Raw genomic sequence first — 18,363 nt, 5'->3', positions numbered from 1 at the left:
TACATCTTCCGCAGATAACATTAGACAACAAAGGAGTTCTTGATATGCCATTCGTATTAAAACATTAACAATTTCCAGTTAGAATAGCTTTTGTAAAGTCAATGAACAAATCTCAGAGCCAAACATTCGAAAAAGTTATTTTATTTAATAGAGAGAAAGAAATTAATTTCAATCACGGTCACTTATATGTCACTTCAAATGAAAATAAAATCTGTTTAAATTGTACAGGCACATCCCCATATGCGAGCGGCAGATCCGCAAAGAGGCTAATGCGTAGCGCTGGCCCGGGGGCTGGCAAGCGTAGTGAGCAGGGAGCAAAGCCCTCTAGTATATTAAATATATTTAAAATGCAAAAGCAAATTCCTTGATCTGTGGAATCAACACATTTGATATGCACATAAGCAAGAGACACTTCAGCTCTTCTTGGTTATAGTTTGGCACATTATTAGTATCTAGATCTATGTCCCCCGAGTTGAGGAATAATGTCATGGGAAATAATGCAGATTTTTCTAGTTATAGCAAATCTTATCATAAAGCTTAATATGAGCCATGTGTTCTTAATCACAAGTGCCCAGTTATATAAGCAGTGCAGTAAAAAGTAGCAAAGCAGAAGATTTCTTTAATTTTATGACTGATGTGCTACAGCAATAATACATTTGTAATTGTATAAACAGTATGGACGTTTCATTTCTAATATAGCTACAATGCTACAATTTTATGGGGTATGCCGTACAGGGTTGATGATGCCAGGATAACCTCCAGCTCATGAGCTCCAGAATTTGTCTGGAAAATTAAACTGCGCTATGTTCCTTATAACAAACAATTTTGCCTGTAAAATGGAAGAAGAAACATAAATAGTGGACTTTAGACTTTCATAAGGACTTTTCTTTATGAACCATTTTCTTAAGTCTGAAACTATAACCTGGTGGTTTTTTTTATTGGGCTTAATCTCTCAGGTATTCATCCACACTAACTTACACTATGCAAATTTAGAGATGCCAGTCAGCTTAACAGCATATCTTTGTATTTTAGGAAAACTAAATTTGCTTGAGTACTGTAGATCCATATATACATAGAGAAAGCATGCAACCCTCTCACTAAAGGCACACAAGATAGAAGCAGGGTGAGGTGGCAGCTCTACACTTTGAATCACCAGGTTGAGGTTCTATCAGACCATTAGTGTTCTGTAGTGTCTCTTTTGAAACAAATTTGGTGTAATCATCTTGCTGACCAGGAACCAACTTTGAGTAGTAATAATAATTATTTACATTTATATAGCACTTTTCTCACTACTGAAAATGCTTTTACATAGCGAGTGGCGAGCCACTTCAACCACCCCTAACATACAGCATCTGCCTGGATAATACGATGGCAGCTATTTCTGTGCCAGTATGACTAGGCCGTGGTGGGGAATGTTGCCAGGACTTTGGGATACACCCTACTATTTATGAAGGTTGTTCAGGGATCTTTTATGACCACAGAGAGTCAGGACCTTGATTTTACATTTAATGGCACGTTTTTTACATACAGTGTTCCTGTCTTTGCATCACTGAGTTTAAATAGTCACTGAACATCATCACTGGCTGCAGCACGATGCGGGGTGCCTCCATCGAGAGAGACAGGGAGAAAGCAAACCTGATGAACAACTTTTTTAGTAGGTTTGACCACCCTAACCCACTCTCACTCTCACCTCAGAGTACTGCATCCTCCACCCATCCTTCTGCTGATACCAGCATAGGAGAGAGTTCCTCCCACCCACAATTACAGCAGCCCAGGTAAGCAGAGAGATGAGGAGACTTCGTGCCAGCAAAGCAGTAGGTCCAGAAGGAGTATCGCCATGACTGTTGAAGGCCTGTGCGTTGGAGCTGAGGAGTCCTCTACAGCACATATTCAACCTGAGCCTGGAACAGGGGAGAGTCCCGAGGCTTTGGAAAACATCTGTCATCACCCCAGTCCCAAAGGTATCACATCCTGGTGAGCTGAATGACTTCAGGCCTTTCGCCCTGATGTCACATGCGATGAAGACCACGGAGCGGCTGCTGCTTCACCACCTGAAGCCACATGTCTGCCATGCCCTCAGCCCACTACAGTTTGCTTACCAGGAGAAGGTGGGAGAGGAGGATGCCATCATCTACATGCTACATCGATCCCTCTCCCACTTGGACAGAGGCAGTGGTGCAGTAAGAATTATGTTTCTGGACTTCTCTAGCGCCTTCAACACCATCCAACCTCTGCTCCTTAGGGACAAGCTGACAGAGATGGGAGTAGATTCATACCTGGTGGCATAGATCGTGGACTATCTTACAGACAGACCTCAGTATGTGCGTCTCAGGAACTGCAGGTCTGACATTGTGGTCCGCAACACAGGAGCACCGCAGTGGACTGTACTTTCTCTGGTCCTGTTCAGCCTATATACATCGGACCTCCAATACAACTCGGAGTCCTGCCACGTGCAAAAGTTTGCTGATTAGACTGCTATCGTGGTCTGCATCAGGAGTGGGCAGGAGGAGAAGTATAGGAACCTAATCAAGGACTTTGTTAAATGGTGTGACTCAAACCACCTACACTTGAACACCAGAAAAAACCAAGGAGCTGGTGGTGGATTTTAGGAGGCCCAGGCCCCTCATGGACCCCGTGATCATCAGAGGTGACTGTGTGCAGAGGGTACAGACCTATAAATACCTGGGAGTGCAGCTGGATGATAAATTGGACTAGACTGCCAATACTGATGCTCTCTGCAAGAAAGGACAGAGCCGACTATACTCCCTTAGAAGGTTGGCGTCCTGCAACATCTGAAATAAGATGCTGCAGATGTTCTATCAGACGGTTGTTGCAAGCGCCCTCTTCAACGCAGTGGTGTGCTGGGGAGAAGAAAAGACGCCTCACGCCTGGACAAACTGGTGAGGAAGGCAGGCTCTATTGTAGGCACAGGGCTGGACAGTTTGACATCTGTGGCAGAGCAACGGGCGGTGAGCAGGCTCCTGTCAATCATGGAGAATCCACGGCATCCACTGGACATGATCATCTCCAGTGACATACTGAGGAGATCAATCCTCCCCCACACTATGTAACTCTTCAATTCCACTAGGGTTAAATGTTAACATTATTTAAATTTATTGTCTGTTATACCTGCCTCGCACTCTCCACCTTGCATTTTTTAACTTGCACTGCATTTTTATTTAATTAATGTTGTTCTTTATCAGTATGCTGCTGCTGGAGTATGTGCATTTCCCCTTGGGATTAATAAAGTATCTATCTATCTATCTACTTGGGATCAACAGTACAGAGTAACAGGGATTGTGGAAGAGACGTGAAAAAGAGTGCAGGCAGGGTGGAATGGGTGGAGAAGAGTGTCAGGAGTGAATTGTGACAGACGGGTATCAGCAAGTGTGAAAGGGTCTACAGGACGGTAGTGAGACCAGCTATGCTATATGGGCTGGAGACGGTGGCACTGACCAGAAAGCAGGAGACGGAGCTGGAGGTAGCAGAGTTAAAGATGCTAAGATTTGCAATGGACGTGATGAGGATGAACAGGATTAGAAATGAGTACATTAGAGGATCAGCTCAATTTGGACAGTTGGGAGACAAAGTCAGAGAGGCGAGATTGCGTTGGTTTGAACATGTGCAGAGGAGGGATGCTGGGTATATTGGGAGAAGGATGCTAAGGATAGAGCAGCCAGGCAAGAGAAAAAGAGGAAGGACTAAGCAAAGGTTTATGGATGTGGTGAGAGAGGACATGCAGGTGATGGGTGTAACAGAACAAGATGCAGAGGACAGAAAGATATGGAAGAAGATGATCTGCTGTGGCAACCCCTAATGGGAGCAGCTAAAAAAAAGAAGTGTTCCCATCATTGCACTGGGTCATTGAGATACACATGAATAGAATGCCAGTTCACTGTGGGTGCACTCAGATGCATAATGAAACTGGGGAAATCTGTTGATCAGACTGGCACAGGGAACACCTTTTCCCTGGGGGAAAATTCATTTTGCTTATTTGCATAATAGGCCTACGTGCAATAGCACAGCACTTCAAACCATCATACTTCAGAACCTAAAGGAGCTGCTCTTGGATGTTAGTCAGCTGCCTTAATTAGCTGGTACCTTTCGTGTTAGGTACAAGACACAGATGATCTGATAACATGATAAAACACCACATTGTTCCATTTTGCTTACTGAAATATCTGCACTAAAATGCCTGAGCGTTGTCATGGATTGGTTCAAACTGCGGAAATTAGTAAACCCCAGCTATTATTTCACTGTTGCATTTTTTCAGTATACCATTTTATGTTGTCAAAAATAAATAAATGAGGGATTTTTCTTGCAATGAACTGATAATCAGCAGTATTAACGATGGAAATCTGAATATCTGTATTATGCCATGCATATCGCAACATATCCAAGGTCCCGTTAACCCTTCCATTTCAAGACTGTAGCTTTACAAGTTCTCACCTGTAAATTCAACAGGCTCGAGTGTGAATTACATAAAAACAGGACAACAGGAGTGAAGGGCAATTCCAAATTGATGGATTGCACCAAATTTGTTGCATTTGTGTGCTGTAAATATGAAAAGTGGCTGTTATCAGAACACTGGCAGTTACTTAAATTGGGAAGGATTTGGTTAAGAGTTTATCGATCTCTTACTCTACAGCCATCTTGCAAAAGCAAAGTTTATTAAACTTACTCTGTGACACAGAACAAGCAGATCATAAAATAGCTAAACGGATAGATTTTATATTTCTTGGCCAGTGATTAATGTATGAAAGAGCAGCAGAAATGTATTTGGACTATTTTTAGCGAAAGCAGATACTATTATTAATAAAATAAAAAAAAAACTCTACCCAACCCCACTACACTAAATAAACAAACAGTAGATGAAAGACACAGTCACAGGTAAAAAAAAAATAAAGATGCCGTAGAAATGAAAATGTCCTACCTTCCTTTGCTTCACAGCAATGTCGAGAGCTGCACTCTCTGGAGATGACACACAAGTCATTGTATGCCAGCGTGCAAGAGCTGCACAGCAGCAGAGCGCTAACTTCTGGCATGAGGTACATTCCCAATTCTGGCAGCCGTACACAAGATCACCCTGTGTGCTGCCAGTGGACACTTTGTTAATGTTAAAGGACACATCTGCTTTTGAAATATTATTGTCAATCTGCTAATCACAGCTTCCAGAAAACAGAGAGAACCATCTGAGCAACTCATAAAAACTCTTGTGTAGTCTGCTCTAAAGGGAAGAGGCAAAGGCAAGTGTTGGCTTGTCTGCTCATCTTCAATGCAGTCAGACAGCCAATATAAACAGCAGAAAGCCAGGGGTAACCGGCGCAGATCAGGACATTCCTCTCTGCAATGCGTTTCCCCTTCTAATTGAATGTCAGTTCTATTCTCGATGCCTAGGAGAAGTCAGAGGCATCTGCTTGCACTGGGCATGCTTATCTAAGAAGTGAGAGGGCATTGCCCTCTGTGCATAAAAGAGAATGTGCCGCCGCGGCTTTGCTGCTTGATTTATGTATCTGTATGTAAAGGGGAGAAAAAAAGAGAGAGAGAGAGAAGGTATTATTGAGGCTCATTTAGTCCACAGCAACCGACTGCCCTGCCTGGATGTGGCTGGCATTTTATAGTCTGACTATAAATAACCCATCAGGAGACATATAATGCTGACACAGAAGGTTCATGCCGTCTCTGTGGCCTACTCTTCTGCTATTTCTGCACAGATTTCAGTGCCAAAGTTTGAATTAATCAATAAGACCTCCAAATGGCATTTAATATAGCATCATTTTCTGGTAAATTAACTTTAAACAGTACAACTCTGAAATTCCATCGTGTTTCTCAACAAAGATAAGATCTTACCTGCCGGCACTTTGCAGTATACGAACTGGTAATGTCTTGCTACTAACAGGATACTTCCTTTCTTTTTTTTTTTTTTTAATTCTCTTTCAACTTAAGGTATAAAATGTGACTCACACAGGTTTGATTTGCAGCACTAGATCAAGGGTTTCTCTAGAGTTAAAGTGTGCAAAAATCGTTAAAACCATTAAAGAAAATTAGGCAAACGGCTATCAATTTAAAGTTGTGAAAGAAGTGTCTGCATTTGCTGCAGTCCTTCTGACAACCTTCAAGGAGGCTTTTGTACTCCTTCAGGTGTTTGAAAATAAACGATAAGAGGCTGAAGGACATGACAGAGGGAAACTGAAAGAGGAGACTATAGTAAAAATGATTATGCCAAACAAAATGTCTGGCTATAAAAAGAGTGATAGGATATTGAGATCACTTTATGATCACAACTTGTACATTATGAAAACACGTATGGTAGTAATGAAAAATGAAAACCATTTTGAGTAGCCCAAATCCAGTCCTTACATTGTCCATTTTCAAATAAATGGCAAAATATAATTGCAGGGAGGAAAGAAGACACAAAGCTGTAGGGTTCCTTTTTATTCAATTTTATAAAAGCAGAAACATTTTCTGGAAACTGTTATTCCAGTTTCATTTTTCCTGTACTCTCTGACCCCTGAGAGCTAGGCAGGCAGAGTAAAACTTAAAGCTAGTAAAAATAAGTAAATAGATAAATTAATAAATGAATAGAGATAAATGCAGTTAAAGAGGGGAGAGAGCCTGCTTCCTCAATTTAAATGCTTATTCTAAAATATTATTGATTAGATCCTGCCAGGTTTTAAAAAAAGTTTTATGTAAGTGCAAATTTGATTTTTTCCAGTTTTTCCAGTGGTTGCTATCAAGAATGCAGTAGTTCTATCAGAATGAAGACAACTATATCCAAAATCGCCATTTTGTTAGACGCTCATAGTATAAAGAGTAATTTTATGAATAATTCTGAAAGGATTCGCCCACAAGTATTACAGGATATGAGTACAGGGCCTATAAAAAGCATTCACCCTCTTGGAAATGTTCACATTCTATTCTTAACAACACCGAATCACAATGGATTTAATGCGACTTTTTGACACTGATCAACAGAAAAAGACTCCTTAATGTCAAATTGAAGATAGATCTCTGCAAAGTGGTCTAAATGAACCTATAAATATGTAATACAAGGTTGAATGATTAATTTATTTACTGACTCATTCACTCATTAATCGACAAAAACACTACATAAAAATACATTTAAAATACTGAAATTTGGCAGGATTGTACATCTAGAGCAGTAGGTATCCACTAAGAACTATATCAATATTTAGAGGTAATCATCCCCCAAAACAGAAAAATAAATAACAACACTATAAAATAAAGAAAATTAGCCGAGTCATGTTTCATTACTTGTCCGTATTTGTTGACAGTAATACCGTACCAAGTACTCAGTGCTAACATGCTATGCAACGCTGACTGAAGCCAGAAGACAAAGAATAGCAGCCGCTCAGTGACCTGTTTGAGGCATGCCAGTGTATACACATGAAGGTCTCCAACTTATGGAGTGGTCCCACTGACCAATAGGCTGGACCAATGAGTGAAGAAGGTGAAGTGGCTTAGACAGGAAAAAGATGAGGCAATGAAATGTGCCATGTAGACAAATCTGTGAAGTGGAAAGAGAGAGGACAGTTGCATAAAATGGAATCCCTTTTGGTTGATAACATACCAATTCCACAACAACATAATACAAGTAAAGGCAAATGGAAGTTGCTTATTTTATTGTCTATCATTGTATGAATACAATACGGATACTTTAGAATTGGAGATTCTGCATCAAATTGTCATATTTTTTCATATAACACAAAGTACGATGATGTTTTTAATATATATGAATGATATGTACATTCCCTCAACCTATGCTGCCACTTGTGAATCAGAAATTTGTGCAAATGTATTTGAAGTTTACAGAAACTGTGTATTGTTTGCTAAATTTGCAGTAAACGGTTGGCCACTTAAAAGACTGAGATTCATAGGAACTTTAAGTGGAGGACATTTCGATGTTTAAGAACCTATTATTAGTATTGATCCTACACAAACTCAGAATTGGTTACCCTAAACGTTGCAATCAAGTACATTCACTTGCTTATCTGAAGACACCTAATTATCTAAAACAAACTACACTAATAATGTGAGCATCGTACTTGATATAGACAAAATATCAGACAAAATCAATTTGAAAAAACCCGAGGCTTAATATGCATAAAATATCCTGGGAGCAGAGTTGTAATTGCTAAATATACACAAAAAATGTAATAATAAACAGAACTGCAGTGGCTACAAATACACAAAAACCAAAAGTGAACAGACATTTGGTTGCTAAATATACACAAAATAATCCTAAAGTGAACAGAGTTCGTAAAAACACATATACACCTCCAGAAATTCACATACCTCAAAACATATCTAAATGAACAGAGAAACTTCTACACAACATGCACATCATTAAAGATATCTGCCTTGGCTCAAAGACTGCATAGATGCATTTATGTGAATCTAATAAAGAAATTTTTATAAAGTCCATGAATATTAAATGTTCGTATTGTTGTTCATTGAAATGGATTGATGAACCACCTGAAATGTGTTGCGAGAGTGGAAAATTTTGAGGACTTACCAGAGCCTATTACATGTTTAGTATTTGGTGTGTATTTGATAATATGCAGTGATCAAACATGCCATTTATTCAGATGGCCTAATAGCTCGATTGGCAATCTCCCATAAAGGTGTGACTGGTGATGCAACAGTTCTTGCATGCACAGTCTCTCCAATCTGGTCCTTCAGAGATCTCCCAGGTCTCTTACTGGCTTCCCTCACTGGTCTTCTTTTTCCATAATCACTCAGTGTAGGCAGATTTACAGTCGTGGCATACTCTTTTAACATCTTAATGATTGATAAAGCTACACTCCAATGGACATTCAGTGACTTAGATATTTTCTTTTCTCCATCACTTAACTTGTGCTTTTCAATCACCTTTTTATGGAGTTGCTTGGAATGTTCTTTTGTTTTCATTGTGTACGTTTGTTCACCATACTGACTCCCTAAAAGAAGACCCTTCCATGTAAGGTGAATTTATACTTCAATCAATTGAAACCCCAGACAGCAGGCATCCATTGAACTGATGATGTAACTTCTAACACCAATTGGCCGCACCAGTGATGATGTAGGGGTGTCATATTAAATAGGGTGAATACGTATGTGATTGATTTTCCAAACACACTGATTCCAAACGTTCATACAACCTTTGTGCAAAGTTCTCCTCCTGAGTACCGATCATATGCTTGGGCTACGGAAGTCTCACAAACCTCCCAGTCTTGAGCAGGCTGGTTAGCCTGTCTACCTCCTGGAATTTTGGTGCCCTTGTTATACTTTTTTTTTTTTTTATTTAGATTGATAGCAAATAAATAAAATGGTGGAAAGAAGTAGAAGATGGAGTTTCACATTTCTGGCTGCTGGGCATTGGAGGGTAGACTCATTAACATATTGACATTCACTCATGCCAATATAATCTACAGTACCATAATTAACGGAAAATACACATTTGAGATGTGGTAGGAAACTGTAGAATTAGGAACAGTAGCTAGGCTGGAAATTAAACTCAGATCCCCAGAGCTCCAGTAACCACTCCAAAAAACATAACAACCATTCATTAACATTTATCAAACAAGTTCATGTAAAAACAAGAAGAAAATACATTTATGAAAGATTTCAATAACATTTTAGTTTAAGTAGGGCAAAAATGCATCTACAGTATTACTCGTTTACTCTTATGTAATAAGACCTTAACAAAAGCCTCTTGTGTTCTTATGAAACGTCAGCATACAGGTCATTCACCTCTGCCCAGTGTGGCATATTGACATGAAGGCAAAATTAATTGTTCAAAAGTTGCTAAATATGTAATAATATAAGAACTGGAGCTCAGTTAAGCCACCTCAGACCACTCTAAAGTGAAGTTTTATTAGTAGGCCACATTGCAGAGATGAAGAAACACTTTACTGATACTTTGTAAGGGGGGCTGGCACCCTGCCCGGGGTTTGTTTCCTGCCTTGTGCCCTGTGTTGGCTGGGATTGGCTGCAGCAGACCCCAGTGACACTGTAGTTAGGATATAGCGGGTTGGATAATGGATGGATGGAGGAAGACTCAAAGAAATGTGTGTTAAGGTCTTGTTACATAACAGTAAATGAGTAATGGAAGTATTTTTGCTGCACCTAAACTAAAATGTTTCAAATAAGTAATCAAAGCGTTGTGTTGTAGCGGCAGCACAACACAGTTTAAATCTCATTCCAGGCACTGTTTGTATTGAGTTTTGTCCTTGTGTTTTCTTCATGTATTCATCAATCAGGCTGATTGGTGTCACTCAGTTGGCCCAGTGAGTGATTTACTCTGTGTGTGTGAGTGTGTGTGTGTGAATGTATCAGTGTTCCCTGGTGTGGAATGGTGTCCCATTGAGGGATGATTACCGACTTACACACAAAGCTGCCAAGGTAAACATTAATGTGCATTTAATGTGAGTTTGATATGTAGGTGGATGATGTCTCTTCCAAAGCTGCTTGATATCTTGTGACTCTCCTGGCTCAGGGTCCACTTCCTTCTCTATAATGGAATTATTAGCTTTGCAAAATAAATGAGAAAATGTCAAAGATTGCCCAGGTAGACGTACTGTATCTGCATGTTTATTGACTGGCAGAAAGCAGGTGTTAAAACTGGAAGATAGGCTATACAAGTGATCATGAATCTTTGCTTAATATAGTGCCTTCCACAGTAATCACTTTATATTATCCCACATTTACAAGGTTGTATATTTTTAAATCTTAAAGACAGACATGTTAAGTGTCTTGTTCGGGGTTACGCAGTAAGTCAAGGTTGAGGATTAAACGTGCCATAGTGGATGCTCCTGTTCAACACACTTGGCCACCCTGCCTACCTGGAAAAAAAGCTTAAATTGAATAAAATAATACATAAAGAATCAAATAATCCTGAAGATTTATCTTGTTTGATCTCATGTGATCACATTTCAGATTCAAGGCATGGTTGGCACACTGACGTGGCAGATGTCCAGGGAAATGGAGAGGGTGATAGAGCAATGCTGCCAATTCAGAAGGGATATGATCTTACAGTGGGCCTGCAGATTCACTACAGGCCAACAGACTGCAGAGTAACTTGGCAGACATTCAAGGATTATCTGTGCCATCTAGATAAAAATATTAAAGACAAAGAGTCTTTCAGCTAGATCAGTTTAACCCTCCTCCCAACACTGCACTTTCCTTACTTAATTGTCAAGGCGACTCATGTAGTAATTACATTTATTACTGCATTAAATATATTTCTTTAGGTGTGTGCTCTGAATATTCTCCTCCCGGAATTGGTTTTGAGGAGAAGGTCCTCTATTCTGAATAACGCCTGCACTGGTAGCCTCGCTACTGACAGGAGTGCGTTCTTCTTATGGGATTACTTCGGCACTCCTGCTCCCAGCTGAGCAAGGCCTGTGTCTGCCTCTGTCTTCACCTCTGTGTCCGGTGTGTCCTGTGTCGGGCCGTAGTGTGCCTCAGGTTGTTCTCTTTCTCTCTCTTTACTGGATTGTTCTGGGACATATTATACTTTGAGTTATGAGGGTCCTATGATAACACATATTAAAATAAAATTATTTAAAAAGAAGCACTGCCATTGAGGAGAGGCTGTCTCAAGGTCCATGTCTGACAACCGACAAAGACCACATTTTAGAAATACATGGGGGAGTCAAGCGAAAGTTAGAAAACAGGATTTATTAAAAAATGGAATGAACCTTAACAAAACTGATGATGCCATCTCTCAATGTGGTCTCCACCCTTCTCAATGTACTTGTGCCACCTGTCTGGAAGTGCCTGGATTCTGGCAGAATAAAAGGTTTTGTCTTGTCCTCGCAGCTGCTTGTGCACCATCGCTTTTCTTCACTGTATCATCTGTCTTGAATCGACAAGCACCCAGATGTTTTTTAGCCATCCAAAAAAGTGGAAATCACACAGTGCCAAATCTGGCAAATAAGGAGGATGTGGCAATACCTCAAATTTCAGTTTCTCCAGACAAGCCTTGGTGTTCTTAGAAGGGTGTGTGTCATTGTTTTGCAGCAAATTGACTCTTTGAGACAGCAGTCCCCACCACTTGGATCGAATAGCAGGCTTCACGTTGGTCTCCAGCGTGTCACAGTAACTTGCACTAGTGACTGTAGTACCCCTCGGCTTGTAGTGTTTGACAATAACTCGGGTGCACAAGTGGTTGTGAGGGCAAGACAAAACCATTTATTCTGCTGGAATCCAGGCATTTCTAGGCAGGTGGAGAAAGGGTGGAGACTACATTGAGAAACGACATTATCAGTTTCGTGAAGGTTCGTTCAACTTTCTAATAAATCCCATTTTCTAACTTTAGCTTGACTCCCCCTCGTATATTAGAACACTAGAACGTTAGAAGCACGAGTCAAGATGGTTGAGAAACAAAGCATTCCTATAAATACATTTTGATATTATAAAGTACCCTTCATTATTATTTGAACCATTTTTTAAACATACAGTATCAGTCTCTGCATCCATTCATTTTCAAACATATTTAATCCAGTTATACGAATTTATGGGGTCATAGTTTCTCTCAGTAGCACCGGATGTAAAGCAGGAACACACCCTGAACGGGATGTCAGTTCATTTCATATATCTCCCTCACACTTGGCTAATTTAGAGACACCTTTTATTCTTGTGTGTATGTTTTTTAGAAGCAACAAAACTACTGATCTGAGAAACAGTTAAAAATATCAAAAGTTGCTTTTCCAAAGGAATTGTGTTATCCATGGTGAGTTTCTGCCTTGTAGTCACATTCTCAGGCAAGGCCAAAGTTTGCAATGACCACCACTGGTTGACTAGAATGACAGTGACCCATTATTCTAGCCTACTTGACTTTTGTCTTCTACAAAGAAAATCGGAGAACACTTGAGATTGAACAGAGAGAGAGAGACCAGGTAGAAAATCTGAATCCAGGACAAAAGGTCCATCAAGCAGCAACACCGATTACTGCACCTCTAAGCAGCAGATAAAATTATTTGTAAAGTTAAAATAACCATCAATTTTCTGAACTTGCTTAATTAAATGAAATGTCATGAAGTCTATAACCTGTTGTGTCACTACCAGGTGCAAGGCAAGAACAAACCTTGAATGCTAGCAACCAACGTAAAAATCATGTCCAAAGATGTGAGAGGTAAACACACATTGATGCAGGGAGATCATGCAGATTCCACAAAGAAAACATCTCTGCCAGGATTTGAACCCAGTCTACTGGAGAAGGCAGCAGCATTGTCCACTGTGCCACTCAATGCCAATTTTACCCTTTAAAATTTGTTGTATATCTCTCTCTGTTTACCTGTGATGGTCCAGATTAGCTCCACACTCCCTGTTGCCTTTGGGAGCCTCTTGAACCCAGATCGTTGATAGTCATAACCAAGCTGAGCCGGGTGAATGAGGACACACATGCAGCAGCAAGGGGTTGGTGCAAAAAAGGTGCCAAAGTGCTTTAATTAAACAATCGAAATAACCAATGTCCAAATGAATGTGCAGTGCATGAAATCGTCTTAAATAAATAATCCATAAAATCAATCCTTGTGCCAGTGGAGATTAAAAATCCAATAACTAACTAATCTGTAAAGATGAGTTTAAAATCCTCTCAGCTGTAAGCTGCATTTTAAAATGCAAGTGCCCTGGTGTATCCTTTTAAAATCAACATCTCCCCGGCTCACTCTGTTTGCATCTCGCAGCACGGAGAGACATCAACGAACAGGCAGAGACGACCTTCTGATCTGCTCATGTCCCCGCTGCCCAACCCATAACGCTTCATGGAGCACCGCTGAGCTCCGCTCCCTTTAACTCCTCTGCCATCCCTGGCCTTGCAGGGGAGACTTCCGGAGCATTTGCAATTGCTCCTGCTACTGGTCTGCTCAGCAGGAGCAACCCTCCAGCCCCCTCGTGAGCATCGGCCGCACACTCCATCCCCGTCTGCCTGCTTCCTTACTTCCACACCAGCTCTCTCTCAGTCACTCCTGCCCTTCTCTTCTTACTGTAACGTCTGCTCTCATTCTCTCTCAAACCTTTTTTTCCTGTTCTCCCTCCTTTGCCCCATGCAGACCCCTCTTATACCTGGCCTCACTAATAGGGCATGGATGTGAATGCGCCACTCCCTCCAAGGCAATAATGATGCCCCTGACTGACGTTCGCATTCACATGTATGCAGGCCCAGCCAGGCACCCTAACCAGCCCTGGAGCGGAGCGGAGCGCACTCGCACATCCACACCTGAACTTGAGCCTGCATGTTACTGTGACCAGATTATTTATTTAAAAAGTCGCACTGCGCCAAGGACCACTCATCACACTACCTCACAGTGGCTGGGATTTGAACCAACGATTCTCACACAGAATCAAACTATTATACCTGTTTAAGGCAAAAAATAATTATATTTATCCATTTATTTTACAAATACACTTCTTGAACCTAATCTGAAAGCACCTTGTTCAGAGCAGAAACCATTCCAGGATCCATTTTAGGACACACTAATCAGTCTAACCTTTATGTCTTTTCAATTTGAGAAGAAAATGCACACAGACACGGGAGAATATGCAGACTTCCTCACAGACAGGGACTGCGCTGGGACCATTTCCCAGGATGCCCTGTTTCATGCCTGAGTCAAAATCAAATCAAATCTAATCAAATTAGAATTTTATAGAACTTTCACATCTTATTGTGTTGCTTTCTACCCCCTATGATTCATGCATGTATGTGACCGTCACACTCATCGTTTCAAAGATGGTTCCATCATAAAGCGCACAAGAACACAAATTTAAAGCAATCTGACAACAAAATGCATTACAAGATCATTCAACAATACAATTGTCATTGGAGGAGATTTAGATATTTAGTTATTTGACCTCTTGTCTTGTTTTTCGTCATGTTTTTCATTTTTTTCTTAACTTTTGTTTCTTTTCTAACAAATCATTGTACATTAGTAGGAATTTCACTGTGCTCTGAGCACATTGCAACATTAGTACTACAACAACTAGCATCAGTATATGCAAAAATGTCATTTCAAAATGAAAAATTGAATAGAATGTTTTCAACATTATTGAAGAAAAGTAAAATAATTTTTTACCCAAGATATATTTGCAGGTATGTTTAAGGAAACATACCTTGGTTATATTCCTCTTATGTTTTGCATGAAGTAATTTTAGTCAATGTTCCATTTTTCACGGCTCTGAAGAATTAATCAATAGAGTTAAGCCTACTGTGAACAGTGAATAATAGAAGAGTAAATGTAAAAAAAAAATGTACCTTAGTACAACTGTGCAACACTCAGGCACCCATTTTCTTATCTTATAAATCAGCAAGTGCCTTGAACATAAAGTCATTCATCAGCGCAGAAGCAGTGGCGCTTTCAACCTGACGTCGGGAAGTCTACAAGTTATAGCTCGGCAAGTCTCAGCAGAAGGAATTTATGACAGTGGAGAGCCCAGAGGCAGTCCTGATCCTTCTGACTGTACATGCTGGAACACCGATGATTGAGCATTTATGTCATGGGGCTTGTGCTACTGCTGTTGCTCCAGTTAATTGTCTGTAATGCTCTGAACAAGTTGCTTTCACTTATTTTTAGCAGGTGTGATTTTATATCTTACTTCAGGTGCACCATAAATATCATGGCAAACCCTAATGTTCAGAAAGGTGCTGCTTAAAAATAATAACTTGTTTGCTTTCTAAGAAAATATCAAAATCACAAGGCTATATACGTTTCTGTGAAGTTGTGCAAATCACTGAAGGCACCTCTACTACAGAAATGTGTACATTATATCTATAAACTGATTTAAAATGCTCCCAATATGCACCATTTATGAAATGAAGGATTTGCTAATCTGATAATCTTTAGTTTTGTCATTGGCCTTCCACGACCAGTTTGGCCTTTCTTGTGCAATTGGGAATAACCTGTACTGACAATACATATAAGCACTTGTGAAGGGGCCTGTAGTTTGGTGGAAGAAATGATCTGTTTTTCATGTGGTAGTTACTGGATAGTATAGGTAGAAGATATTGAAAACAGGGGCAAGCTTCCGTTCATTTTCCTTTAATTCTGACCCTACACAAGGTCACTGTGGGCTGAAGGCTATGGCACAAACGCTGCATGATAGGCTGTTCAAATGTAGGCCAATTTTTGACTTGTCATTAAACCTAAATTAGCATGTCTTATAGATCCAGGTAGAAACCAGAATTCCTAAAGAAAATGCACACACACACATAAGAGGAGAACATGCAAATCTTGCAAGTATTGTGAACAGGTTGGATTAAATATTTAGGATCCAAGTGCTAAGAGGTAGCACCCACTGTGCCATCCCCTGGCAAGTCAAACTAGCCACTCACCCATTTTTATATCTGTTTAATCAAATTCAGGGTTGCAGGATAACATAAATTCTCCTGTCAGTTTAAGGTTGTGCTTACTGTATACATTCATCCACACGTATGCACACTGGGCCAATTAGCAGATTCCAATTAACCTGCCATGCTTATCTTTATCATGAAAACTGTAGACGTGATGAGAGTGCGCACAATTCACACAGATGGTGACTGGGCCAGGATTCATGTGAGGCCACAGCATTAGCCAATACCTCTACAGTGAGGCAGCTATCATCACACTAAACAAACATTTTTCTTTTTGTAGTACGTAATGTGCTAGGGAGGCAGCATAAAGAAGAGGGACACCTCTCACCTGGACAAACTGGTGAGGAAGGCAGGCTCTATTGTAGGCATGGAGTTGTACAGTTTGACATCTGTGGCAGAGCGAAAGGTGCTGAGCAGGCTCCTGTCAGTCATGGAGAATCCACTGCATCCACTGAACAGGATCATCTCCAGACAGAGGAGCAGCTTCAGCGACAGACTGCTGTCACCGTCCTGCTCCACTGACAGACTGAGGAGACCCCACACTATGCGTCTCTTCAATTCCACATTGGTGGGTGTTAAACGTTAACATTATACAAAGTTATTGTCTGCTATACGTGCATTTTTATCATTCTTTAATATTGTTTTTATCAGTATGCTGCTGCTGGAGTATCTATCTATTGTTGCTTTTTTACTCATGTAAATGAATTTAATATACAACAATTCAAATACAGAATACCATTTTTCTGGGCAATATAATAGCACATTGGGTATTGTTGCCACCTCATCAATCCAGCACTTCAGATTCTAATCCGTCATCCAGATATTACCTGTATGGAGTTTGCATGTTCTTCCCATATCTGCATGACGTTTTTTTCCCTACAAAGACATGCAAGTTAACCAGAAATTACCAACTTACCCCAGCATGGGCAGACCCCATGATGGACTGACAAGTGATACATAGCAGCTCTCAGCCTGGCACCTAGTGCTGCTGGGATAGGCTCTGCTGACCATGAAATGGTTTAAGCAGGATTGTAAATATGAAAGTATATAGTATTGTACTGTACTTTCTATAAGTATTTGTAAGATTTCCTAACTAAATCAATGAATTGATATCTAACTGGGAGGTTTATTAACACATATGAAGGCAGCTATTCATTTTTTCTTGTTCTGAAACATTTTCTTCACTCACAGATCATCTTTGCATTACCTCCACCGAATGGAGCCCAAATGACTCGTCGAATGGCTTTCACCCAGTCCTCCATATCATTCTGGGAGTTTGCCATGAGAAGGAAGGCTTCATGGTTGATGGCTGCTCGGTCCTTGTCTCCTGTGCTGCCTGAAAACAAAAAACACAACAGACATTTGAAGGTAATGAGTGTAGGTGTTTTACTTTGAATTGATTTTATTACCATTTTTAGATTATTTAAAAGGTAAATAGTGGACTGTTAGTTAATAAATCACTTATAATAAAACATGAGAATGTGATAGAAATATGAGATACGCTTTAACTTGACCTTTGTTATTACTGCTGCAAGTCTTTATCTGAAGAAAACTACACCACAGTACTAATTACAATGGTTTTTAGTTTTATTGTATATGATTACAATACAGTTAAGTGACTTGTTCAGACTAACACAGAGTGGAAAGGGGACAACTGAGAACCCCATTTACAGTTTACATTGTGACCACCAAGGGGCGTTGCAGCACCCCAAAAAACAGACACAACAGCACGGACACAATTCCAGATGCCAATAAATCGATTTATCACCACAAATACATAATACACACTCTACAACTCCAACCATACAACTCTTCTTTTTCACTCCTCCCAGGTGAACTTTGTGTGACTACTCTAAAATAATGGAATGAGCCATTCCTACATCACCACTTTGTGTGCCCCAAGTGTGAGCGCAATGATCAATGTGTTATTTACTTATTGCTAGTTTGTGGCCGATGATTGCATTTTGATTGTGATGTTCCCTGCGTCGTTGTCCTTTGTTGTTTGAGGCATG

The 18,363-nt window shown here is 40.2% G+C and overlaps 1 protein-coding gene across 4 annotated transcripts in view; it reads right to left on the bottom strand.

Annotated features, from left to right (window-relative positions):
• The window catches only part of arhgap22 (Rho GTPase activating protein 22), a 260,856-nt gene that overhangs the window by 24,082 nt on the left and 218,411 nt on the right, over positions 1-18,363 (bottom strand). For 3 of the 4 annotated variants that reach the window (XM_039774054.1, XM_039774063.1, XM_039774070.1), the window contains one exon: positions 17,559-17,687. In XM_039774054.1, coding sequence (XP_039629988.1) covers positions 17,559-17,687 — 129 coding nt within the window. Of the gene's footprint in view, positions 1-4,933; positions 5,272-17,558; positions 17,688-18,363 lie in introns of those variants that run through there. The other variant, XM_039774079.1, reaches the window with a different exon arrangement.

This window comes from Polypterus senegalus, chromosome 1, assembly GCF_016835505.1.
Source record: "Polypterus senegalus isolate Bchr_013 chromosome 1, ASM1683550v1, whole genome shotgun sequence".
Classification (NCBI taxonomy): Eukaryota; Metazoa; Chordata; class Cladistia; order Polypteriformes; family Polypteridae; genus Polypterus; species Polypterus senegalus.
The sequence above is the reverse complement of the archived record's forward strand: the minus strand, read 5'-3'. Positions and strand labels throughout refer to the sequence as shown.